This window comes from Protopterus annectens, chromosome 4.part1, assembly GCF_019279795.1.
Source record: "Protopterus annectens isolate FY-2018-M chromosome 4.part1, PAN1.0, whole genome shotgun sequence".
NCBI lineage: Eukaryota > Metazoa > Chordata > Ceratodontiformes > Protopteridae > Protopterus > Protopterus annectens.
The window spans coordinates 907,882,219-907,902,795 of NC_056734.1; the positions used below are offsets into that span (position 1 = coordinate 907,882,219).

General features: G+C 40.3%; 1 protein-coding gene across 1 annotated transcript in view; it reads right to left on the reverse strand.

Moving 5' to 3' along the window:
* Nucleotides 1-20,577, reverse strand: part of LOC122801338 (receptor-type tyrosine-protein phosphatase eta-like) — a 110,562-nt gene that overhangs the window by 13,198 nt on the left and 76,787 nt on the right. Inside the window, exons 2-3 of the mRNA XM_044070878.1 lie at nt 2,315-2,575; nt 564-824 (exon numbers count right to left, since the gene is read on the reverse strand). Coding sequence (XP_043926813.1) covers nt 564-824; nt 2,315-2,575 — 522 coding nt within the window. The remainder of the gene's footprint in view (nt 1-563; nt 825-2,314; nt 2,576-20,577) is intronic.

Here is a 20,577-nt window from a genome sequence, read left to right on the forward strand (position 1 = left end):
TCTTTTAGCTTAGCTATGTTTATGTCTGGTTTTGGGTCCCAGCCCCCAGGCCTACATGGGCTTTGTGGGAAAAACATATGTGTATATATATATATATATATATATATATATATATATATATATAGAGAGAGAGAGAGAGAGAGAGAGATTTGTATATATATATATATGTATATATATATATATATATATATATATATATATATATATATATATATATATATACATATATATACACACACACACACACACATACACACAAAATAGGTAGATATCTAGTCATTTATTATTTTAAAAAGTGGTATAAAGCATATAATTTTGGAAAACTCCTCATTGCCACTCTATTCTGCTACATCAGTTACTTGAAACTGTGTATTATTTGGCAGAAAAAGAATATCCTCAATATTTTAATGTCTAACCACTTCATAGTATGAGAAATTAATGTTTCTCTACAGAATAACATTATTTTGGAAGGAATGTACCTCCTTCATATGGTGCTGAATTTATTAAGAATAAAATAGAAAACTTGCATTGAAGAGCAGAAGAAAGAGAAATAAAAATCTTACTTGTAAAGACGGAAAAGTCTTTTGCTTCTCCTTGTGATGTTCCATCAGCAGCTACCGCGACAACTGTAAATGTGACCTCACCCCCACAGGGGAGATCTGTTATCAGTGTTGATGTTCCAGAAACAACCTGTCCTTTGGATGGCAAGGAACCACCTGTGACGATGTATGTAACAGGACCACAACCATCAGTATAGTTCCAGTTTAACACTAAAGACGATGGTGTTATTTCAGAGGCCCATAGATCAGAGACTGCAAGAGGTTCTGTGAAGGAAAGTGAAACATAAGGATGAAAATGGCTGGATAATACTGACTTTTTAATTCATTTTACATCTGACTATTTGTCCAGATATTTTCACATAACACTTCAAAAATATTACAAATATCAGCTGAACAGAGTTTAGTATATATAATTATCATGGGTGGGGTGATATCCCCAGGGTAGTGTTGCAGGTGGGTTTAACCCCATACATAAACACTTGCACTTACTTTAGTCTGATCCAGAGTAATTTAATACATGCATTTTATAAATAAATATATATATATATATATATATATATATATATATATATATATATATATATATGTATGGTAATTACGTATTATCGCAACCAGATTTTAGTGAAAATACCACTTGCTTCTTGATATTGAAATCTAGACATTAGTGGTTTATAACTGTTATATACTGTGTTTCCTTTAACAATAGTGTTTATTTTTTCAGGAGTGTTATCAATAAAATGTAAAAAAAAAAAACATGCTGTTGTTCCTTTATGCCCTTTACAGCCAGTAGCATGCTGTTTTTACTGAAAGTCCACCCGATGAATGTTCCTTTTTTTCGTAGTTGCAAATGCTGATGAATAACGGTCATAAATGCATTTGGGTTTCAGGTATCATAGCTGTGTCATTGCTTTCCTGAGACTCGAGTCATACAACACAGTATTTTGCTTAGTTTAACATGTTTCTGTGATAAAAAACACACAGAGGGATGCCTCCTCACCATCTGGAGTCCTATCGAATGGAAAACATGTAGCATGGCATGCACTTTGACAAGGAAGAGAGAAAAAAGGGACTGTTTTTGAGAGATGGTGGTTTTAAGAATTGTTATGAAGAACAGTGTGAGAAGTTACTGTCGCTGTGGCTGGATGCACCGTTAATGCACAAATGAGATTGCTCCACACATTCTGGCAATAAAGTGCACACAGCCACAGCGACACACTGACTTTCTCCATTGCTCTTGACACGCCAACTTAAAACAACCTTCAGTGTGAAAGAGAAGACATTTGCTGACATTTGTACAACAAAAATGGACAGATTTCCATATCGGGAAGCAAGTGGTATTATCTCTAAAATCTGGTTGTGATAATACATAAGTACCTGATATATATATATATATATATATATATATATATATATATATATATATATATATATATATATATATATGTGTATACAAAATAAATAGATATATAGTAATGTATCATTTTAAAAAGTGATATAAAGCATATAATCCTGGAAAACCCCTCAATGCCACTCTATTCAGCTACTTCAGTTACTTGAATCTGTGTATTATTTGGCAGAAAAAGAATGTCATCAATATTGTTAAATGTCTAACCACTTCATAGTATGAGAAATTAATGTTTCTCTACAGAATAACATTATTTTGGAAGCAACGTACCTCCTTCATATGGTGCTGAATTTATTAAGAATAGAAAACTTGCATTGAAGAGCAGAGGAAAGAGAAATGAAAATCTTACTTGTAAAGACGGAAAAGTCTTTTGCTTCTCCTTGTGTTGTTCCATCAGCAGCTACCGCGACAACTGTAAATGTGACCTCACCCCCACAGGGGAGATCTGTTATCAGTGTTGATGTTCCAGAAACAACCTGTCCTTTGGCTGGCAAGGAACCACCTGTGACAATGTATGTAACAGGACCACAACCATCAGTATAGTTCCAGTTTAACACTAAAGACGATGGTGTTATTTCAGAGGCCCATAGATCAGAGACTGCAAGAGGTTCTGTGAAGGAAAGTGAAACATAAGGATGAAAATGGCCGGATAATACTGATTTTTTAATGAATTTTACACCTGACTATTTGTGTAGATATTTTTACATAACACTTCAAACATTACTAATACCAGTTGAACATCTCTAACACAGAAAAGGTCAGTAGATATGAAAGATCGCACTGCTCAGGTAAGAAGATATTCCCTTTCCCCGGGATTGTGAGATATCAGACTTTAGTATATATAATTAGCAGGGGTGGGGTGACAGCCCCAGAGTGGTGTTGCAGGTGGTTTTAACCCATTGCAGAAACACTTGCACTCGCTTTAGTCAGATCCGGACTAATTTCTGAAACATGTAAAGAACGAATTGATGCCTTTTTGTTTTTACATTAGGTTTTTATTGGGTCAGTGGAGTTAGTCATTCAAATCATGTCTCCGATAGGTACACATATTTGTTTGTGCATGTGTGTGTGTCTGTGTGTGTTGTGTGCATGTATATATATATATATATATATATACATATATATATATATATATATATATATGTATATATATATATATATATATATATATATATATATATATATATATATACATATATATATATATATATATATATATATATATATATATATATATATATATTTGTGTTTGGGTCCTTGCTGTTACATTGAAAGTATGGTTCATCAAACCGTACTTCCGAGAACTCACTTACGCGAAAGTGCATAATATCGAAAATGCACATTTGCGGAAAAAAAAAAAACACACTAAACACTATTATGGAAGGGATCAAGCCCCATGCATCCCCCTACTTTAATATTCCCACTCTGAGATCGCACTACATTGGGGAAAAGGGAATATTTCCTTATCCCCACTGTACCATGATCTCAGCAAGAGTTTGCTTAGTTGTACATCAACATTACACATTGATGTACAATAAGAAGTTATGTGCCTACCCTAACGTTCCATGTTGGTTGCCTTCTTCTCGCCTTCTTTCTTGCTGGTTGGGTTCGGAGCTGATCGTCGGCTCTGACTCGGCCATCTTCAAAAGCTCGAGAGCTGCTTACTGGCTCGAGGCCCCCCTATATCCCATGATGCCTGGCACTAGATACCCAGATCTTGTTTGGTAAACCTAACTATAGACATCATAATAACAATTATAATAATAATAACACAGTAAAAAGTAGTAGGATGCCTGAACCAACTGGAGAGACTGACAGTGAGAAGTAATAGCCAGAGAACACTCAGCCAGTGATAAAAATACATAAGGAACTCTTCTTGGTCTACTAGAATGGGGGGATGGAGGGTGGGATGCAAGAAAGAAGGCGAGAAGAAGACAACTAATATGGAATGTTATGGTAGGTACATAACTTCTTAATGTAAAGTTGTCTATCTCGCCTTCATTCTTTCTGGTTGGGACAGAGTCCCTAGCACCTCAATCCTGTGTGGCTCATTGGAACAGACTCTTCAGAACAGTGGAACCAATTCAGCTCTTCTTCTGGAAGCCACATCCAGTTTATAATGCAAAATGAAGGTATGTGGATTATTCCATGTAGCTGCCGCACAAATAGTTTCCATTGGCAATCTGGCCTGAAAAGCCACATAAGTAGCTAGAGCTCTGGTGGAGTGACGTTTGGGTTTAGCAGGGAGCTCTTTTTTTCTTAACTGATATATAAAAGTAATAGTAGAAGTCAACCACCTATATAAGGTGACTTTTGACACCAGTATGCCTTTTTTTCCCTCAGTATAGGACAGGAACAACTGGTCTGATTTTCTGATTTGCTTGGTTCTATGCAGGTAAAAGTGTAATTGTCTATGAATGTCCAACTGATGTAACTTGTATTCTGCCTTGTTGGAATAATTTGGAAAGAACACAGGTAGTTCAATGGACTGATTCAAATTATAATTAGAAGTAACCTTTGGAAGAAAGGAAGGGTTAGTTCAAAGAGAAACTCTATCATTGTGAAAAACTAGGTAAGGAGGACAAACACAAAGAGCCTGAAGTTCAGAAACTTTTCTAGCCGATGTGACTGCAACCAGAAGAAGGGTTTTCCAAGAAAGAAACTTCAAGGAGCAAGAAGTTGCCGGTTCAAAGGTGGGTAGTATCAGGGAAGCTAAAATCAAATTCAGATCCCACGGAGGCGGGGGATCTCTTACTGGGGGCCTGAGTAGAGTGGTCTCTTTAAGAAAGGCTTTACAAAGCTTATGGGACATGATGCTTGAATCAGATAGGCCCGTATGAAAATTTGAAATTGCAACTAGCTGAACTCTAATCATGGCAGAAGAGGATCCAGTTCGAAAAAGTTCTGCTAGAAATTCTAAAATATGGTGCACAGAGGCTGAAAAGGGATCTATATTCCTGGTCTCTGCCCATAAGGAAAAATGTTTCCACTTACTAGCATAAGTTTTTCTAGTAGTGGACTTATGCAAGGATAAGATGATTTCACGCTCCGAATGGGAGATGTTGGGAAGCCTGGCTAATGTTGGAAGTGGAGAAACCAAGCAGTGAGCTGGAGAGAATGAAGAGATTGGTGCAACCCGCTCGACTGTTGAATCAGGAGGTCTGGAATTGGGTCCAGGGTCCAGGGCTGCTCCAGAAGGTGATGATGCAGGAAAGTGAACCAAATTTGTCGAGGCCAGTAAGGGGCAATGAGGATCATTTTGCATTCCAATGTGGTAGCTTTCTGAATTAGTTTGGGAATCAGGAGATACGGAGGGAATGCATAAAGAAGTCCCTGAGGCCAATTGTGAACTACAGCATCTCTGGCGAAGTGTCCGGGAAGAGGGAGGAGAGAGAAAAAATTGTCGCACTTTTTGTTGAAGAGGGTGGAAAAAAGGTCGCAGCAAGGCTGACCCCATTTGTGGAAGATTTTGTCCGCCACAGTCTGATTGAGAGACCACTCATGAGGCATGAGAATTGCTCTGCTCACCCTGTCCGCTATAACTTTGGACTTCCCAGGGATGTGCATTGCTATTAGAAACAGTTGGGAAGAGATCGCCCACTGCCAAAGTCTGAGTGCTTCTCGACATAAGGGGTATGATTGGTTCTGCCCTGCTTGTTGATGTACCATACCACTGACATATTGTCTGTTTGAATTGCAATTGTCCTGGTGGGAAGAGGGTCCTGAAGAGCTTGCAACGCTAAAAGCACGGCTCTCATCTCCAAGACATTGATATGCAGATGGTACTTGTGAGGCTGCCAGGTACCTTGGACTGTTTTGCCCTGAAAATGCCCCCCCCCACACCCGATCAGGGAGGCGTCCATGGTCACCGTAGCTACTGGAGGAGGAAGAATGAATGGTCTGCCCTGGGGTACTGATGGGGAAACCATCCACCAAGCAAGTTGGTTTTTGCATGTCTGTGTGATCCTTATCATGTGAGACATTGGAAGTTGCTGGAAGGACCATTGGGTGAAAAGCATCCACTGAAGAATCCTCATATGAAAACGAGCAAGGGGGACTAGTATGATAGCCGCTGCCATGAGACCTAAGGTTTTTAGGATGAATCTGGCCTGAATTTTTTTGCATCCTAATAAGACCTGCACATGTCGGCGAATGTCTAACACTCTGTCTAATGGAAGTCTCGCTGACATGTCTTTTGTATTTAAGTTTGCGCCTATAAAGGTAATAGATTGACAAGGGGACAATGCAGACTTTTCAAAATTTATTGTGATACCTAGTTTGGAGCAAGTTTGAATGGTGTAGTCTCTGGCTTGCAGCAGGTGATGTCTGGTGGTAGCAGTAAGGAGCCAGTCGTCTAGATATGGAAACACCTGGAATCCTTGCCATCTCAGGTGAGCAGTAACTACTGCCAAACATTTGGTGAACACCCTGGGGGCTGTGGTGAGACCAAAGGGCAGAGCTCTGAACTGATAATCACTGGCTCCCAGCCGGAAGTGGAGGAATCTTCTGGAGCACCTGTCCATTTTGATATGGTAGTACACATCCTGAAGATCTATGGAGCACATCCAATTGTCCTGACCCAGAAAGGGTAAAATGGACTGTACCGTGACCATCCGGAATTTCATTCTTTGAACAGACCTGTTTAGTCTGCTGAGATCCAGAATGGGTCTCCAGTCCCATGTCTTTTTTGGTACCAAAAAGAACCTTGAGTAAATTCAGGATCCTTGCTGGTCTGCTGGGACTGGCTGGATGGCTCTTTTTCTTAGCAGTTTTGATATTTCTTGAACTGCTTGATCCCTTAGATTGGGTGGAACATCTGGAAGGGATTTGTTGGGAATGTGTGGAGTGCAAAAGAAGGGGATTTTGTAGCCTTCGAATATGATATACAGTACCCATTTGTCTTGTGTTATACTTTGCCAGGCTTCTGGGTACAGTGAAAATCTTTCCCCGACTGCCTCCGATGGTGGACAGCTGGGCAGCACTTCAGGGATGCTGAAAGGGCTTGTCAGAGAAAGATTCTCTTTGGCCCTGATTTTGCAGACCCCCTCTGCCTCTAGGGCGGCATCTATTGTTGTTCCCTCTTCTGCCCCTGGAGGTGAACTCTCCACGTGTGTCAGGCATGGCTCCCTGGGGTTTCCAGAACCACATTTTCCCACTCTTCTGACCCTTGGAATATGGTCTTGAAGGAGTGGAAAAATGGACTCCCACAGCAGAGAGAGTCTTGCCTTCCTATTCACACCTGGTAAGAGTATCCTTCACCAGTGGTCCAAACAGAGCAGAACCATCAAAGGGGGTGTTGGTGAAAGACGCCCTGAAGGGTTCGGCAAAGTTGCATAACCGCATCCAAGCGTGTCTCCTCAAAGCCACACCTGTGCCTGCGGCCCTACTCGCTCCATCGGCTGCATAAGAAATGAGCTGTATGGAGGAGTTTACTACAGAATTTAGAGTCGCCAGCTGGGAGGCAATCTTAGCCTGAGCCCCCGCAGCTGATGGATTTTGAAGGGTATCTCCTAGCTCTTTAAGGAGATCCCATTGAAGGCGGGTAAAATGGCACAAATTGTTCAGAGACCTCATGGAAAAGGTCGCTGAGGAAAACATCCGCTTCCCATATCTGTCCATTGTCCTAGATTCCTTGTTAGGGGGATGGACAGATGAAAAGTTTCAGCCAACTCCTTTTTAGTGGCCGCTGCTACCATCATGGCATCAATGGGAACACCCTTGGTCAGAAATTGCTTATCCTGATGGGCAGTGATGAATTTTGTGGGCCTGGGGGAGTTGGTTCCATTGTGTCTGGAGCTGACCATGCCTTTCGAGCCACTACCGACATCAGTGGATCGAAAGGCGGAGACATCCAGGAGGTGGAGAGTCGGGAACCAAACACGTCCAGAAATACCAACTCATCCTCGGAAGGTTTAAGGGTAGTCCAGTTCCCCCTGTGCCTAAGGATTTCAAGGATGTCTGAGAAGGAGACGTCCTCAGAGGGGGATCTCGGGCACCCTTCCGACTCCTCCAAGTCGGTATCTGAAATGACAGACTCATGGGAGTCTACAAGCTTCCTCTTGCATTTCCTCTTTCAAGAGGGCTCCTCTGAAAGAATGGGGGAGGCCTCAGAAGAGGAAGATACACCCAATGGGGTGCCCTGGAGCACTTGTTCCCCACGCTTGGGGTCTGGAGGAGGGGCAGAGGCAGGAGCAGGCTCCATGGGGGGAGGAGCCGATGAGGCTGACCGTGAGCCTGACTCAGATGGCAGCACACTCCTCATGACCTCGAAGGCACCCCTTCCCGATAACAGAAAAGACTCCGGCTCCGAAGAGACCAGAATCCTTCCCGGCACCAAGAGAGATGGCTCCAAAGCCGATGTAGGAGCCGAACTCACCTGCGCCGAAGCTCCGAGAGGGAGAATGGGGTCAGACAAGGGCCCAATGCCACTCACCCCCTTGGAGCCGACGAGGGAGTCCCGGCACCCAGATCCATCCAAGGACGGCACCATGGAAGAGATCGGAGCCGACGACAGAACCGAAAGGGGAGGTATCGATGCCGATGGACCCATGCTTCCAGCCACAGCATGCTCCGGCTCCAAACTCAAGGGATAAGTCGAAGGAGGAACTATTGCAGAAACAGGTAGAGCCAAACCCTGATGAGGGGGGCTGGATAGCATTTTTGCCAGGGCCTGCGACTTTAAAAGCCTGTCACCACTCTCTACAAATCATGGTCAGATAGCCTAGATGACCGAGAAGAGTGGGATCGATGACTCCACTCAGATTGCAATAAGGGAGACCCTGGAGCCGAATGTATTGACTCCAAGGACGGTGACCTGGAGCGTTTTCGACTCCCTGATGGTTCCGACAGAAGAGTCGGGGCTGACTGGGAGATAGGTACTTCGGCTCCAGTCAGAGCTGAAGTTGACGTAGAGATAGATACTTTGGTTCCAGTCGGAACCGAAGTTGAAGCAGAAGCCATACCAGGCGATGGCTCTGAGATGGGAGCCGAAGGCTTCGATGGCCTAGACGGTTTCAATGATTGACACTTGGCCGGTGATTCTTCAGGTTTAAGCAAACCCCTAAGGATAAGCTTATTCCTATGCTCCTGAAGGACTCTTGGACTAAAGGCGTGACACACCGAACAAGAGTCCTGCAGGTATAGGGAGCCCAAGCAGTAGACACAAGAAGTGTGACCATCTGTCAGAGACATTTTCTGACAGTATGAGTCACACTTCTTGAATCCCAACACTTTTGTGTCTTTAGACATTCCTGTAAAGGAAAATCAAATACAACGAACAAGTAGAATAGAAAGTAGGTAACTGGAAAAAAACACATACAATCCACACAAGTTACCACACCCTAACAGCACACACTATATAATATAAGACCTACAAACTACCACAAATTTCTATGACATTTTATCTACCTTAAAAAAGAAAACAATGATAAGCCTCTAACTAAAACGGCTTACTTTAAAATGGCAAACAGGGGTGGGGGAGGGAGGAAAAAACTCTCTAAAGAGAAAACAAGTTTTTAAGGAGGATTAAAAACTAACAACTACCACAGACCCTACAGCTATGCTATAATAATAAGTATATATATAAAAGGTACAAAAAATCCTAAATATTAAGAACAAAGTGAAGAAAAAATACAACCTGAGCCAGTAAACGCAACCTCATAGCAAAGGTGGCAAACGGGATCTGGGTATCTAGGGCCAGGCATCATGGGATATAGGGGGCCTCGAGCTAGTAAGCAGCTCTCGAGCTTTTGAAGATGGCCGAGTTGGAGCCGATCCAACCAGCAAGAATGAAGGTGAGATAGACAACTTAACATCTAACATTACATGCAAACTGCATATTTTTTATTTTGGTATACTTTAGAAAAAGTGCATTTTTGATAAAATGCACTTTCGCTAAAGTGGGTCCGTAAAAGTACGGTTCATGAACCATACTTTCGATGTAACACCAAGGACCCATATATATATATATATATACATAGATATATATATATATATATATATATATATATATATATATATATATATACATACACACACACACACACACACACACACACACACACACACACACACACACACACACACACACACACACAAAATGTCAAAAAGACTGTATAAAATAAACGAAACCTTATAACACAGGACAAAACACCCACGAGCCTGTACTCAGCTCTTTCATCCTTTACTAACTAATAAGGACTTAATCAGATTAATTTAAACTGCAGAACAGCATATAAATATGACACAAAGAAAGCAGTTCTTAAGAATCAATTAGCCAATAAACATCAATTTACATTTGAAACATAGTGCTCTATTTAAAACAATCCAATAAAGAACTTTCCAAGTGAAAACATTCTGAAGTGGACCAGTAATAGAATCCTGTCAGTAGGTAGTGATGGAAGTTAATGACGTGTATCAGTTAGTAGAGCAAACATCACACAAGCTATAACACAAGAACCTTAATACATGTAAAATAAGAGACTTAATATTAATAATGTATTTATAATCAGCGGTGCCATTTAAGTGCACACTTGATGTTTAAATTTTCATTCAGACCAGGTGGGGCATCCACATTAATTCTCAGCTGCCATAATAATTTCCTGACCTCTAAGTAAGTGTTTGCATCTCCAAAAAATCTATGAACTTTTTCCAATATAATAAATTTAAAGCAAGTAAAATTCTGGCAATGTAGGCTGTACTTGGCAAGAGCATTTCGCAAGTGTAAATTTCTGATCGCTGCACAGTGCTCTTTAATTCTTGCAGACAATTTGCGAGTGGTTTTCCCAACATAAAAAGATGAGCATGGAACACATGTAGCAGTGTAAACAAAAAATAAAGATTTACAGTCAAAATGTTTCTGAAAAGAAACTGAGAAATTATGTTTGAAAATAAAACTGGTGCCTTCTACAATGTATGCACAGGCTATACAAGTTCCACAGGAAAACATTCCTACTATGTAGCTATCATTAATAACTGGACTGTCTCTCTCTCTCTCTACATATATATATATATATATATATATATATATATATATATATATGTATATATATGTATATATATAAAATAAATAAATATATATTATAATCTATCTCTCTATCTATATATATATATATATATATATATATATATATATATATATATATATATACATATATATACATTTAGGAAAATGGTGTAAAGCATATGCACCTAGAAAAGCCCTCACTGCTTCTCTAGTCTGCTGCATGCATTACTTGAAACATTGTATTGTTCAGCAGAATAAGAATGTCCTTACTATAGTTTTAACTTTCTAACCACTTCATAGTATGAAAAGAATTTGCATTTCTCTCTACAATAGCATTGTTGTATAAGCAAGGCATTTCCTTTATATGGTGCTGAATTTATTAATAAAATAGAATATATGCATTGAAGAGCTGAGGAAAGGGAAAGCTAACTCTTACTTGTAAAGACAAAAAATGAGGTTTGGTAACTGATCAATTTGTCCAGGGACATCTTCAGATCGGGGGTTTAGATAGAAATAGTAATGGGTTTTAGGAGGGTAAAGGAAGAAACTATGGGGGGAAGAAAAGGGTTAAATATGAAAATAGGATGATTAGGAGGAAGTGAGGTAAGTGTAGGGAGGGTCTAAATAAGTTTTGTGAGAGTCTAACTGGGTATGATATCACATTTTGTTGTGAACTTGCTTCTGCAAGTATTACATCCATGACGACCTATTGGTACTGTGGTACATGTAGGCTTTGGACTTCTTTTGATCAGGAATTGGAATTGGGGGAGTTTTTGCATAGAGAGAAAAGGGATTTTGGCTGTGGTGGGCATGTTTTTTTTGGTTTACCTGGTGGGTAATAGCTTCACTGACATATTTTTTCCCTTCTCATTGGTAGTGTGTGTTTTGATGAGAGCAACAGTTTTGCAGGCTGTTTCATGGGTTGGGAAGCAGCTGCATGCATTGGCTGTTGCCATGTATGAGCAGTTGTATGGGGTGTGTGCTTCGAAACATACTTCTCAACTGTGCAGATTTTTTTTGTTATTTTATCCACTTTTTAATTTGACACAGCAATAATAAAAAATTGTTCCTGTTTTCAGCCTTTGCCTTGCCTGGTATTAGTGTGTGTCGGGGCAGATCCAAATTTCTTATTCTAAGAGTTTGAGAGGTATGGCTCAAAGGGTTTATCAGTGCCCCTAGCTGCTCCTGGGCTTGGAAGCATTCTTGAATTTGGAACATTGTGCAGCAGAGCGTCTTGTTAAATTACAATTCACCCACATATGCCATTTCTCTGGCTGCAAATTATCTTTACAACATTCGCTAACAAAAATTTTGTTACAGCTTCATCCAGTGAGTGAGGGTCTTTAGAGCTTCATCAGAGCTTATTCACAGGCTTTGTGAGGCCAGTGAGTGATAGACTTAGTCATGCATGTGCATAGTTTGACTACTGGTAGAGGGGAAGGGGAGGCATGCTTACTACTGAATCATGGTCCAGATTGGCGTGAACACAGTACAGATTCTCACCTAATGTCTGTACTCAGTCTGTTTCCTGGAATCAAACCCCAGCTGGATAAGCAATGTGATGAATACTTAAACAGGATCCACCCCTAAGGTAAAATAGCTCATACCTTTAACTTTAACATATCATTGTAATATGTCATCATAGCAGGAAACCTGTGGTGCTGCTGCATTAGTGCAAAGTAATTCAAGCCAGGAAAAAAAAAAAAAAAAAAGAGGGATGTCTGCAGATGAATGGAGTGTGGCGGACACCGGGCAGAGGGATGTAGGGAAGGGGGTTATTTTTTGTTCCTCATTACCAGTTAGTGACACAGTGTGTCAAATCTATTGAAATGTGCCATCAATTTGCATTTTCTTTTAAGGCTTCTTTTGCTGCATATCTTTGTGGTGTTTGCTGCAGAGGTTTGTAGTGGGGTGCCAAGAGTGGGAACTGAGACACACTTTGTAACAAATGACATGGTGGTGGTGAACCAGAAATCCTAGGGCAGTTGTTCCTCACAGTGAACAGTACAAAAACTGCAGTTGTGGTTTTTGACTGTGTTGAAGTATATGGGGACACTGGTTTTCCAGGGATTGCTTGTGGTCACTGTGAGTCAATAGATTATTGCTCTTGGTTGCTATTTGCTTTGTTGCGTTTTGCAAGATGGAGTTGGAGCCACGAATTTGTTCATGTTTGGTGCCTATAGAACACAGACATGTTAAATGTGATATGGAAAGTCTTCAGGTGAGGTGTGGCTTCTATTCTCTTCCTGCATGGCTGGGAGAGTTTGTAGAGAATCTGATTTTGTCCAAAGCTGTGGGCTTTGATAAAGAGGATCTCAATCTGTGCTGAATGGAGCTCCGTTCCCTGTGGGCTCTCCTGTTTTCTGTTCCTCTTTTAGCTTAGCTATGCTAATGTCTGGTTTTGGGTCCCAGGCCTACATGTACTTTATGGGAAAAACATATGTGTGTGTGTGTGTGTGTGTGTGTGTGTGTGTGTGTGTGTGTGTGTGTGTGTGTGTGTGTTGTGTGTGTATATGTATATATATATATATATATATATATATATATATATATATATATATATAAAATGCAGACTTTTGGCGTCACTATGGTAAAGAGCTTAGTGTTGATTGTTCCAAAGGTACTAGGATTTTTAATGGGGAAGGTTTGGTTTGGCAGCTGCAAAACTACAGGAGGTGTTTGGTTTGAACATGTGTGTGTGTGTGTGTGTGTGTGTGTGCGTGTGTGTGTGTGTGTGTGTGTGTGTGTGTGTGTGTGTGTGTGTGTGTGTGTGTGTGCGGATTGCTACATAACTGCATCTTTGTGTTTTGCTAATGCACTTGTGGTAAACCCGAGTGTCTGGGATGTCGATTTATGGTTCACTGATTGTAAAATTTGGCAAGAGGGGCTCATCAGGCATGACTTTCATGTTCATCAACTTAGTGGCAAATCATCAAATGTTGAATTTGGAAAATAATGATAGACACTTGCATTTCAGACTTCATACCCTTCAGAGGATTCATAATAATGGAAAACCTGTTACTTGATCAACTTTGTGAAGTTTGTGAAAACAGTGTGTTTGAAGTCATCCCTCTTTGAGCCTTGTCCCACTTTTATTCATGGTTTTGTTTGGTTCTTGCTTTTGGAGGTTGAGGGGTATGGCTATCATGTTTGGATAACTGGAGTTTTGACAAGACCTACTTTGCTTCTCAGCAGGTTGTAAGCTGTCCAATGGAACAGTGCCCTCCATGCATGAGCGGAAGTGTGATACTGCAGGTTGAGAGGTTTGGACCACTGGGTTAGGGGAAGGGATGGTCATCTGCTACATGTCATCTTTTGAGATCTGGCATTTACGGCATATTTATTTAATAGGCCATGGGGTACAGACAGAACCCCTCTGAAAACTCAGTGCAACACTGGTTATCTATCAACTTTTCAGATATATTAAAAAATTATCCCTACATTTGGGATTTTCTCTCACTTTCCTTTACAGTGATGTCCAGATGATTTGCTCCAGGAGATCTAAATGTATGGTTAGTATACACTTTTACTGCTATTTGCAGTATGTGGACAGTGCTTCTGCCCAGCCAAAGCAGAATGGCCAGACCTTATCGTATAAGCTTGGCTGGTTTTGGCTGTGAAGGGTTCTTGCTTTAAAGCTCCCAGATGTGGTGGGTAGCATAAGGTAGACATTAAAGGGAGGGGTCATAGTAATAATGAGTTTGTCTCCTAGTCACAAGGTAACATGGTTTGATATCCATCTCTGTTGGGGGATCATTGGGGGGGGTCACACAGTCTGTATATACAAAGGGACTGCCTTCATGAGCACAGCACTTTGATAGCATCTCTGCAGAGGTTGAATGCAAATTCTAGGAGACTGCCAGAATCCGTTCAGTAATTCATGGGGGGTATAGGTGTGGTAGATTTGGGACTTAGTGGTTTATTGTTTTCTTCCTCTCGGCCAAAGAATTCCATTGCCATTTCTTTGCAATATTCTGCTGGTGGATATATGGGATATTTTTGGCATGAATTTGCTAAGGTGGGAAGAGCAACATGAGCATCAGTCAGTGACCTGAAGGGAGCAGGCTCAAAAGGTGTTGGAGGCTGTTACAGTGGATGTTCCGGTCACTAGAGCAGTGCGCAGTGAGATTGCAGATGGAGTGCAGAGTGCATAACACTCAGTGGCCTAAGGATGTGGATTTGGAAGGTAATTTATTCTGCTGGGTTCGAGGTTGGGTTGATGGAGTGGTAAACAATATGGTAGCAGGTTATCTTACTTTATTCTGTACTCATTAAGGCACATCAAGGTTGGTGCAGTTGGGTAGTGTAGGGACAAGGGAGGAAGTGGTATGCTGGGGGCAAGGTATAGCAGAGTTGGAGCTTGTTTATGGGGAGTCTGGGATTACCACTGGTGGGGTGGAGTCACACTAATTACATGATCATGGGTAGTTACTAGGGTAATGGCTCTAAGGTTCTTAACAACCTAGCCAAGTTGAGGTAGGTAAGGTTCCTTATGTCCAAGTGCAGCACATGTTGCCCTTATTTAAGAGGGACATGGGTGGATGTTGCTCTTGTCCAAGAGGGACACAGGTGGAACCCCTGGGGTGAATTTGCAGTGTGGATTCTGTAATAGGCTGTATTGGCACAACTATGGACTGGTTTAATTTTCTGTACCCTGATTACTGGTTAAAAACTTCATCAAGGAAGCTCATAGGAAGGTTAAAATGTGATACTTGTATGTATAGAATAGGCCTTTTAATGGAACGGTTCTGTTTTATTTAACATTCTTATCAGTTATATCATTAACATGGGATGCATGAAGAACATTTATGTGGAACTTTGTTACAGCATCTTAAGCTTCATGGTGGTGTTGCATTCTATAGTTGTGAGTACATTTTATGCAGTTGATGAACGAGGTATGCCTTTGGTGGCACCTAATATAATTAAGATGTTTTGGTTTATGTATGTGTAGAGGATTTACAGTATTCTTTTCTTTTGCAGATCAAAATGAGGTCACAGATGGGGAAGTGCAAGTGGGCATTTAGTTGGTGGCCTGAAGGAAGTGCATTTGAAATGTGATGGATTCCACTGGAATGGATGTTCCTGCCACTGCAGTGGTGCACAGTGAGGTTGCAGGCAATCTTATTTTACTCATTAAGGCACGTCATTGTGTGCATTGGGAGTGATGTGGGGACAGGTGAGGATGAGGTATATCAGGGGCAGGGTGAAACAAGTTTGGAGATTGTTTATGGGGAGTTTGGGGGTTGTCTACAGGCGGGGTAGAGTTACAACAACTTGAAGTTGGGTTGCATTTTGTGGGAAGGGTAAATGGGTTTGTTTTCTTGTGGCAAGGCTAGGCAGATGGATTGTTTGGTGATCGTGCTACTTTGGGAGTTCAGCAATTTTCCCCATTGGATTTGGCAGCAGTGGGTGGGACTACGTAAGGGTTTGGCAGAGCTTGCAAGGTATGCCTGTGTGCATGGATGGGTGAGGAAATGGTAACTGGTTATGCAGAAGCTTGAAGGTCTGAGCAAGGGGGCAACTAATGGATGCAGGTCATAGTTTGATTTAAAAAAAAAAAAATGATGGGTGACATTTTGGGACAAAGGTGGATTAAGGATGTCATGGAGCTTGTTGGGCTCTTTTTTTTGGCATATTTGTGAAGAAATGGTTTTGGCTTGTTGGTTGGCAGGATGCAAGGATGCTTGGAGGATGGATGTATTAGATGGAAGGACATTTGGAGGAGAGATGTTACTGTTTGAAGTTAGTTTAAATTTAGCTGGCATTGTACGTTTAGTAGAAGTTTTGGGGAACACTGTTAATTTTAATTTGGACAATAGGGCTGTGGTAGGAGGCTTTTGCTTTGACAGGAGAGGTGTGTTAGGTTGGCTTGGAATGATTAGATATGGTACACAATTCCAGGACAGTGTGGATAGGAGGGTATATTGTAGGGCATTGTAAGGTTTTAATTTGTGTTGAGGCTTGGGAACAAGGTTAGGCAGTTCAAGTGATCAAGGTGGATTTAGCTCTGTTTAGTATAGTTGTACAGGTGACTAGGTTATGTGACTTTACTGAATCTGGGATGGAGGTTATATGGTTGAAGGGTTGGGTTAGGTTTGATAGTGTGAAGACTGACTAGTGGTTGGCACTGGTAAATGAAAGTTCACTGGGTTGTAATTTGGGGGGATATTGGCATTATGGAAGATTGCATTGATTAAGAGGGTGGTGCATTGTTCAGCAAATTCTATGTGGTTATCAGATGTTTGCTTTATAGCAGATGATGGGTATGGGGGTTGAATTCCTATTACACTGATTTGTTGGAGCGGTGATCTCGTTTGGTCAATATCACATCCTTTGGGTGGTTAAAGTATGGTGCAGTTATGGGGATGTCATGTAATTGGGCGTGCTTTGTTTTGGAAGGCATTTGGCTTCGTGTTTTGGTGGCACATTTGGCAGGTAATGACCTGGGAATAATTATGACGTTACTGTTGGTAGCTAGGATAAGGGAGCATATGTTTGATTTAAAGAGGTTTTACAAGGGTATGGGTATTACTTTGGCTTTGGAGGGGGATCATTGGTTTATATTCACCTGATTAGGCAACTGGTTGCTTTATATGATAAGGGTTTGGCATGACAAGGATCCAGTCTGGTTCACAGAAAATGAAGTACATCAAATGATGTTTAGCTTCTACCTTTTTTTAACCTACAGTTTGTTTTGTTTTGGAAGGTTTCTGGGAGTTTTTGGTATGAAAGGGGGGAACAGCCTTGTCAGGCTGGTGGGTGGAGAATAGGGGCAGGCTAGTCCATCTTCTGTTCCCCCTCTGGTTTTGGATATTCATTTCAAAGAGTTGGGAAATTCAAGTGAGCGGTTGGACGTTGCTTGATAAGTAAAGTAAGCGAGTGGAGGTAAGAATACTACTTACTTATTCAGGGTGAATGGGGTCATGCCACCCTAACTTAACTGATATATGGATGTAGGGTCAAGTGAGCTGTTGGATGCTGCTTGATAAGTAAAAGTAAGTAAGTGGAAGTGAGGATGCTGCTTATTTGGTTAGATAGTTATTTCAATGAGTTGGGAAATTCATGTCAGCAGTTGGACACTGCTTGATAAGTAAACTAAGCGAGTGAAGGTAGGGATGCTGCTTACTTGGTTAGGGTGAGCAGGGTCACTCTGCCCTAATTTAACTGTTACATGGATGTTTATGCCATGATTAATTAAATGAAAATATTAGTTGGTTAATGAAATTATGTTTATGGAATTTTAATAAAGGTCATCAAATGCCATTTGGTATGATGTGTGTTTATTGAAGGGGACCTGGGCAAAGTCTTTTGCTTTTCCTTGTGTTGTTCCATCAGCAGCTGCCGCGACAACTGTAAAGGTGACCTGATCCCCACAGGGGAGATCACTTATCAGTGTTGATGTTCCAGAAACAACCTGTTCTTCTGCTGGTGAGGAACCACCTGTGACGATGTATGTGACAGGGCCACAGTCATCACTAAAATTCCAGTTTAATACTAAAGATGATGGTGTTATTTCAGAGGCCCATAGAAAATAGACTGGCAGTGGCTCTCTGAAGGAAAATGAAACATAAGGATGGAAGGATGGATAGATAACAATTTTTTTAATGAATTTTACATCTAGTTATTTGTCTAGTTATTTGTATATAACATACCAAACATTAAAAATCATAGTTGAATATCTCTAACACAGAAATGGCCAGTAGATGTGAGAGATTGACAATGCCCTGGTAGGGAGATATTCCCTTTCCTCTGGGTTTTTGAGATCTCAGAATTTGTATATATATTTTTAGGGGTATAGGGGGCAGAGCCCAGAGTGGAGTTGAAGGGAGATTTTACCCCATGCAAAATCTCTTGTATTACTTTAGTCTGATCTGGAGTAATTTCCAAAACGTGCAGAATGAGTTGATGTCTTTTGTTTTTACATTAGTTTTTATGGTATCAGTGGAGTTGATTGTTTAATTATGTGGCCTAGAAGTATACATATTTGGGTGTATGCGTGTGTGTGTGTGTGTGTGTGTGTGTGTGTGTGTGTGTGTGTGTGTGTGTATATATATATATATATATATATATATATATATATATATATATATATATATAGTAGAATATATATACTAGAAAAATCTATCAAACGAGGTAAATACCACAACTACATAAAACGGTAAAAACCTTAAGGAGAAGAAATCAGCCTGTAGACTAATAATTAAGTGCTTTCTTTCATTTATTATTTCAAAACACACAGTTCATCAGAAACCTCATTTAAATGTACATTCTGGACAGTACAAACAACATGTGAACATGTACAACTACAGTAACAGTCATAAATTCAAAAGAATATAAATAGAACCCCACCCACTAGGTGAGCATCATCAATTATCTTAACATTCTTAAGAAACATTTTATATTTAAAGCTCCATTCAGCCCTGGGGGTGTGTCAGCTTGAAGTCTCTCTTGCCATTGTATTTCCCTGATGTCCAGGAGAGGGTTGACATTACCAAAGGGAATAAACACTTTATCCAAAACTGCAAACTTAAAATTATAAAACTAGGAGACTACTTTTAGCTAAAGCATTTTTACTATCTGTGACTCTAGTTGCTCTGATATGCTTTTTTAGTTTGTCACTCAATCTGCTTATAGTCTTTCCTACATAGAAAGAGACACAATGGGAACAGATCGAGATGCACACAACATTCTTGGTGGTACAGTCAAATGAACCTTTGAAATGGAGAAAATAGTTTTGTGCTATTAACTCTGATCAGAATATGTTGACAGCAAATACAATGACCCCAGCTGTTCATTCCTGTGTGACCAGAGGGTTGTTTTTTTCTGATATTTCTTACCATTTTCCAGGAACAACTTCAAGCATGTAATTTTTTTATATAGCAGAAGGACAGGGCTGGCCCTAGAGCTTTTTCTAATTCTTGATTAACATTAATGATGCTCCAGTAGTTTTTAGCAATACAGTGCCTGATGCTTTGTAAATCTAATGAGGTAGGTAGTGGAAAATGCATAGAGTTATTAATACTAGGACCTTTGTTAATTGTAAAAACATTTCTCAAAATTGGTTTGGGCTGAGAATGTCAATTAGAATAAACATCATAAAAACAATAGTCTGTGAGTTCAATGTGATAGTTTGTCTCTCTAAAGAGACTTCTGAGAAAGCATATTCTTTAAAAAACTGATCTTCTTCACTGACAAGTCTACTTAAATGTACAAATTGGCCCTTTACTAATATGTTTCTCTTCATAAACAAGGGATGTTGACTGTTGTAGTCCCGATAATTATTTCTAAAGGTGCATTTACAATAATTGTGGAGTTGAAATGTTATGGACATTATCACAAGCAAAGATAATATTCAAGAAATGAACTGTTTTACCTAAACCAGAAATGGTACAGTCAAGAAACCAAATACTCTCTTTAATGTTCAAAATAAAATCATTTAATTCATTCTGAGTGTCCATCCAGAGGAAAAAAATATATCATGTATGAAACACTTGGTAGAATCTTTTCAAATTAATGAGAGTGTCAGCCTCCCAGGAGCTAAGCACTAGATTAGCATAAGCTGGTACCATTTTATCACCCATGACAACACCTTTAATTTGATGGAAAAT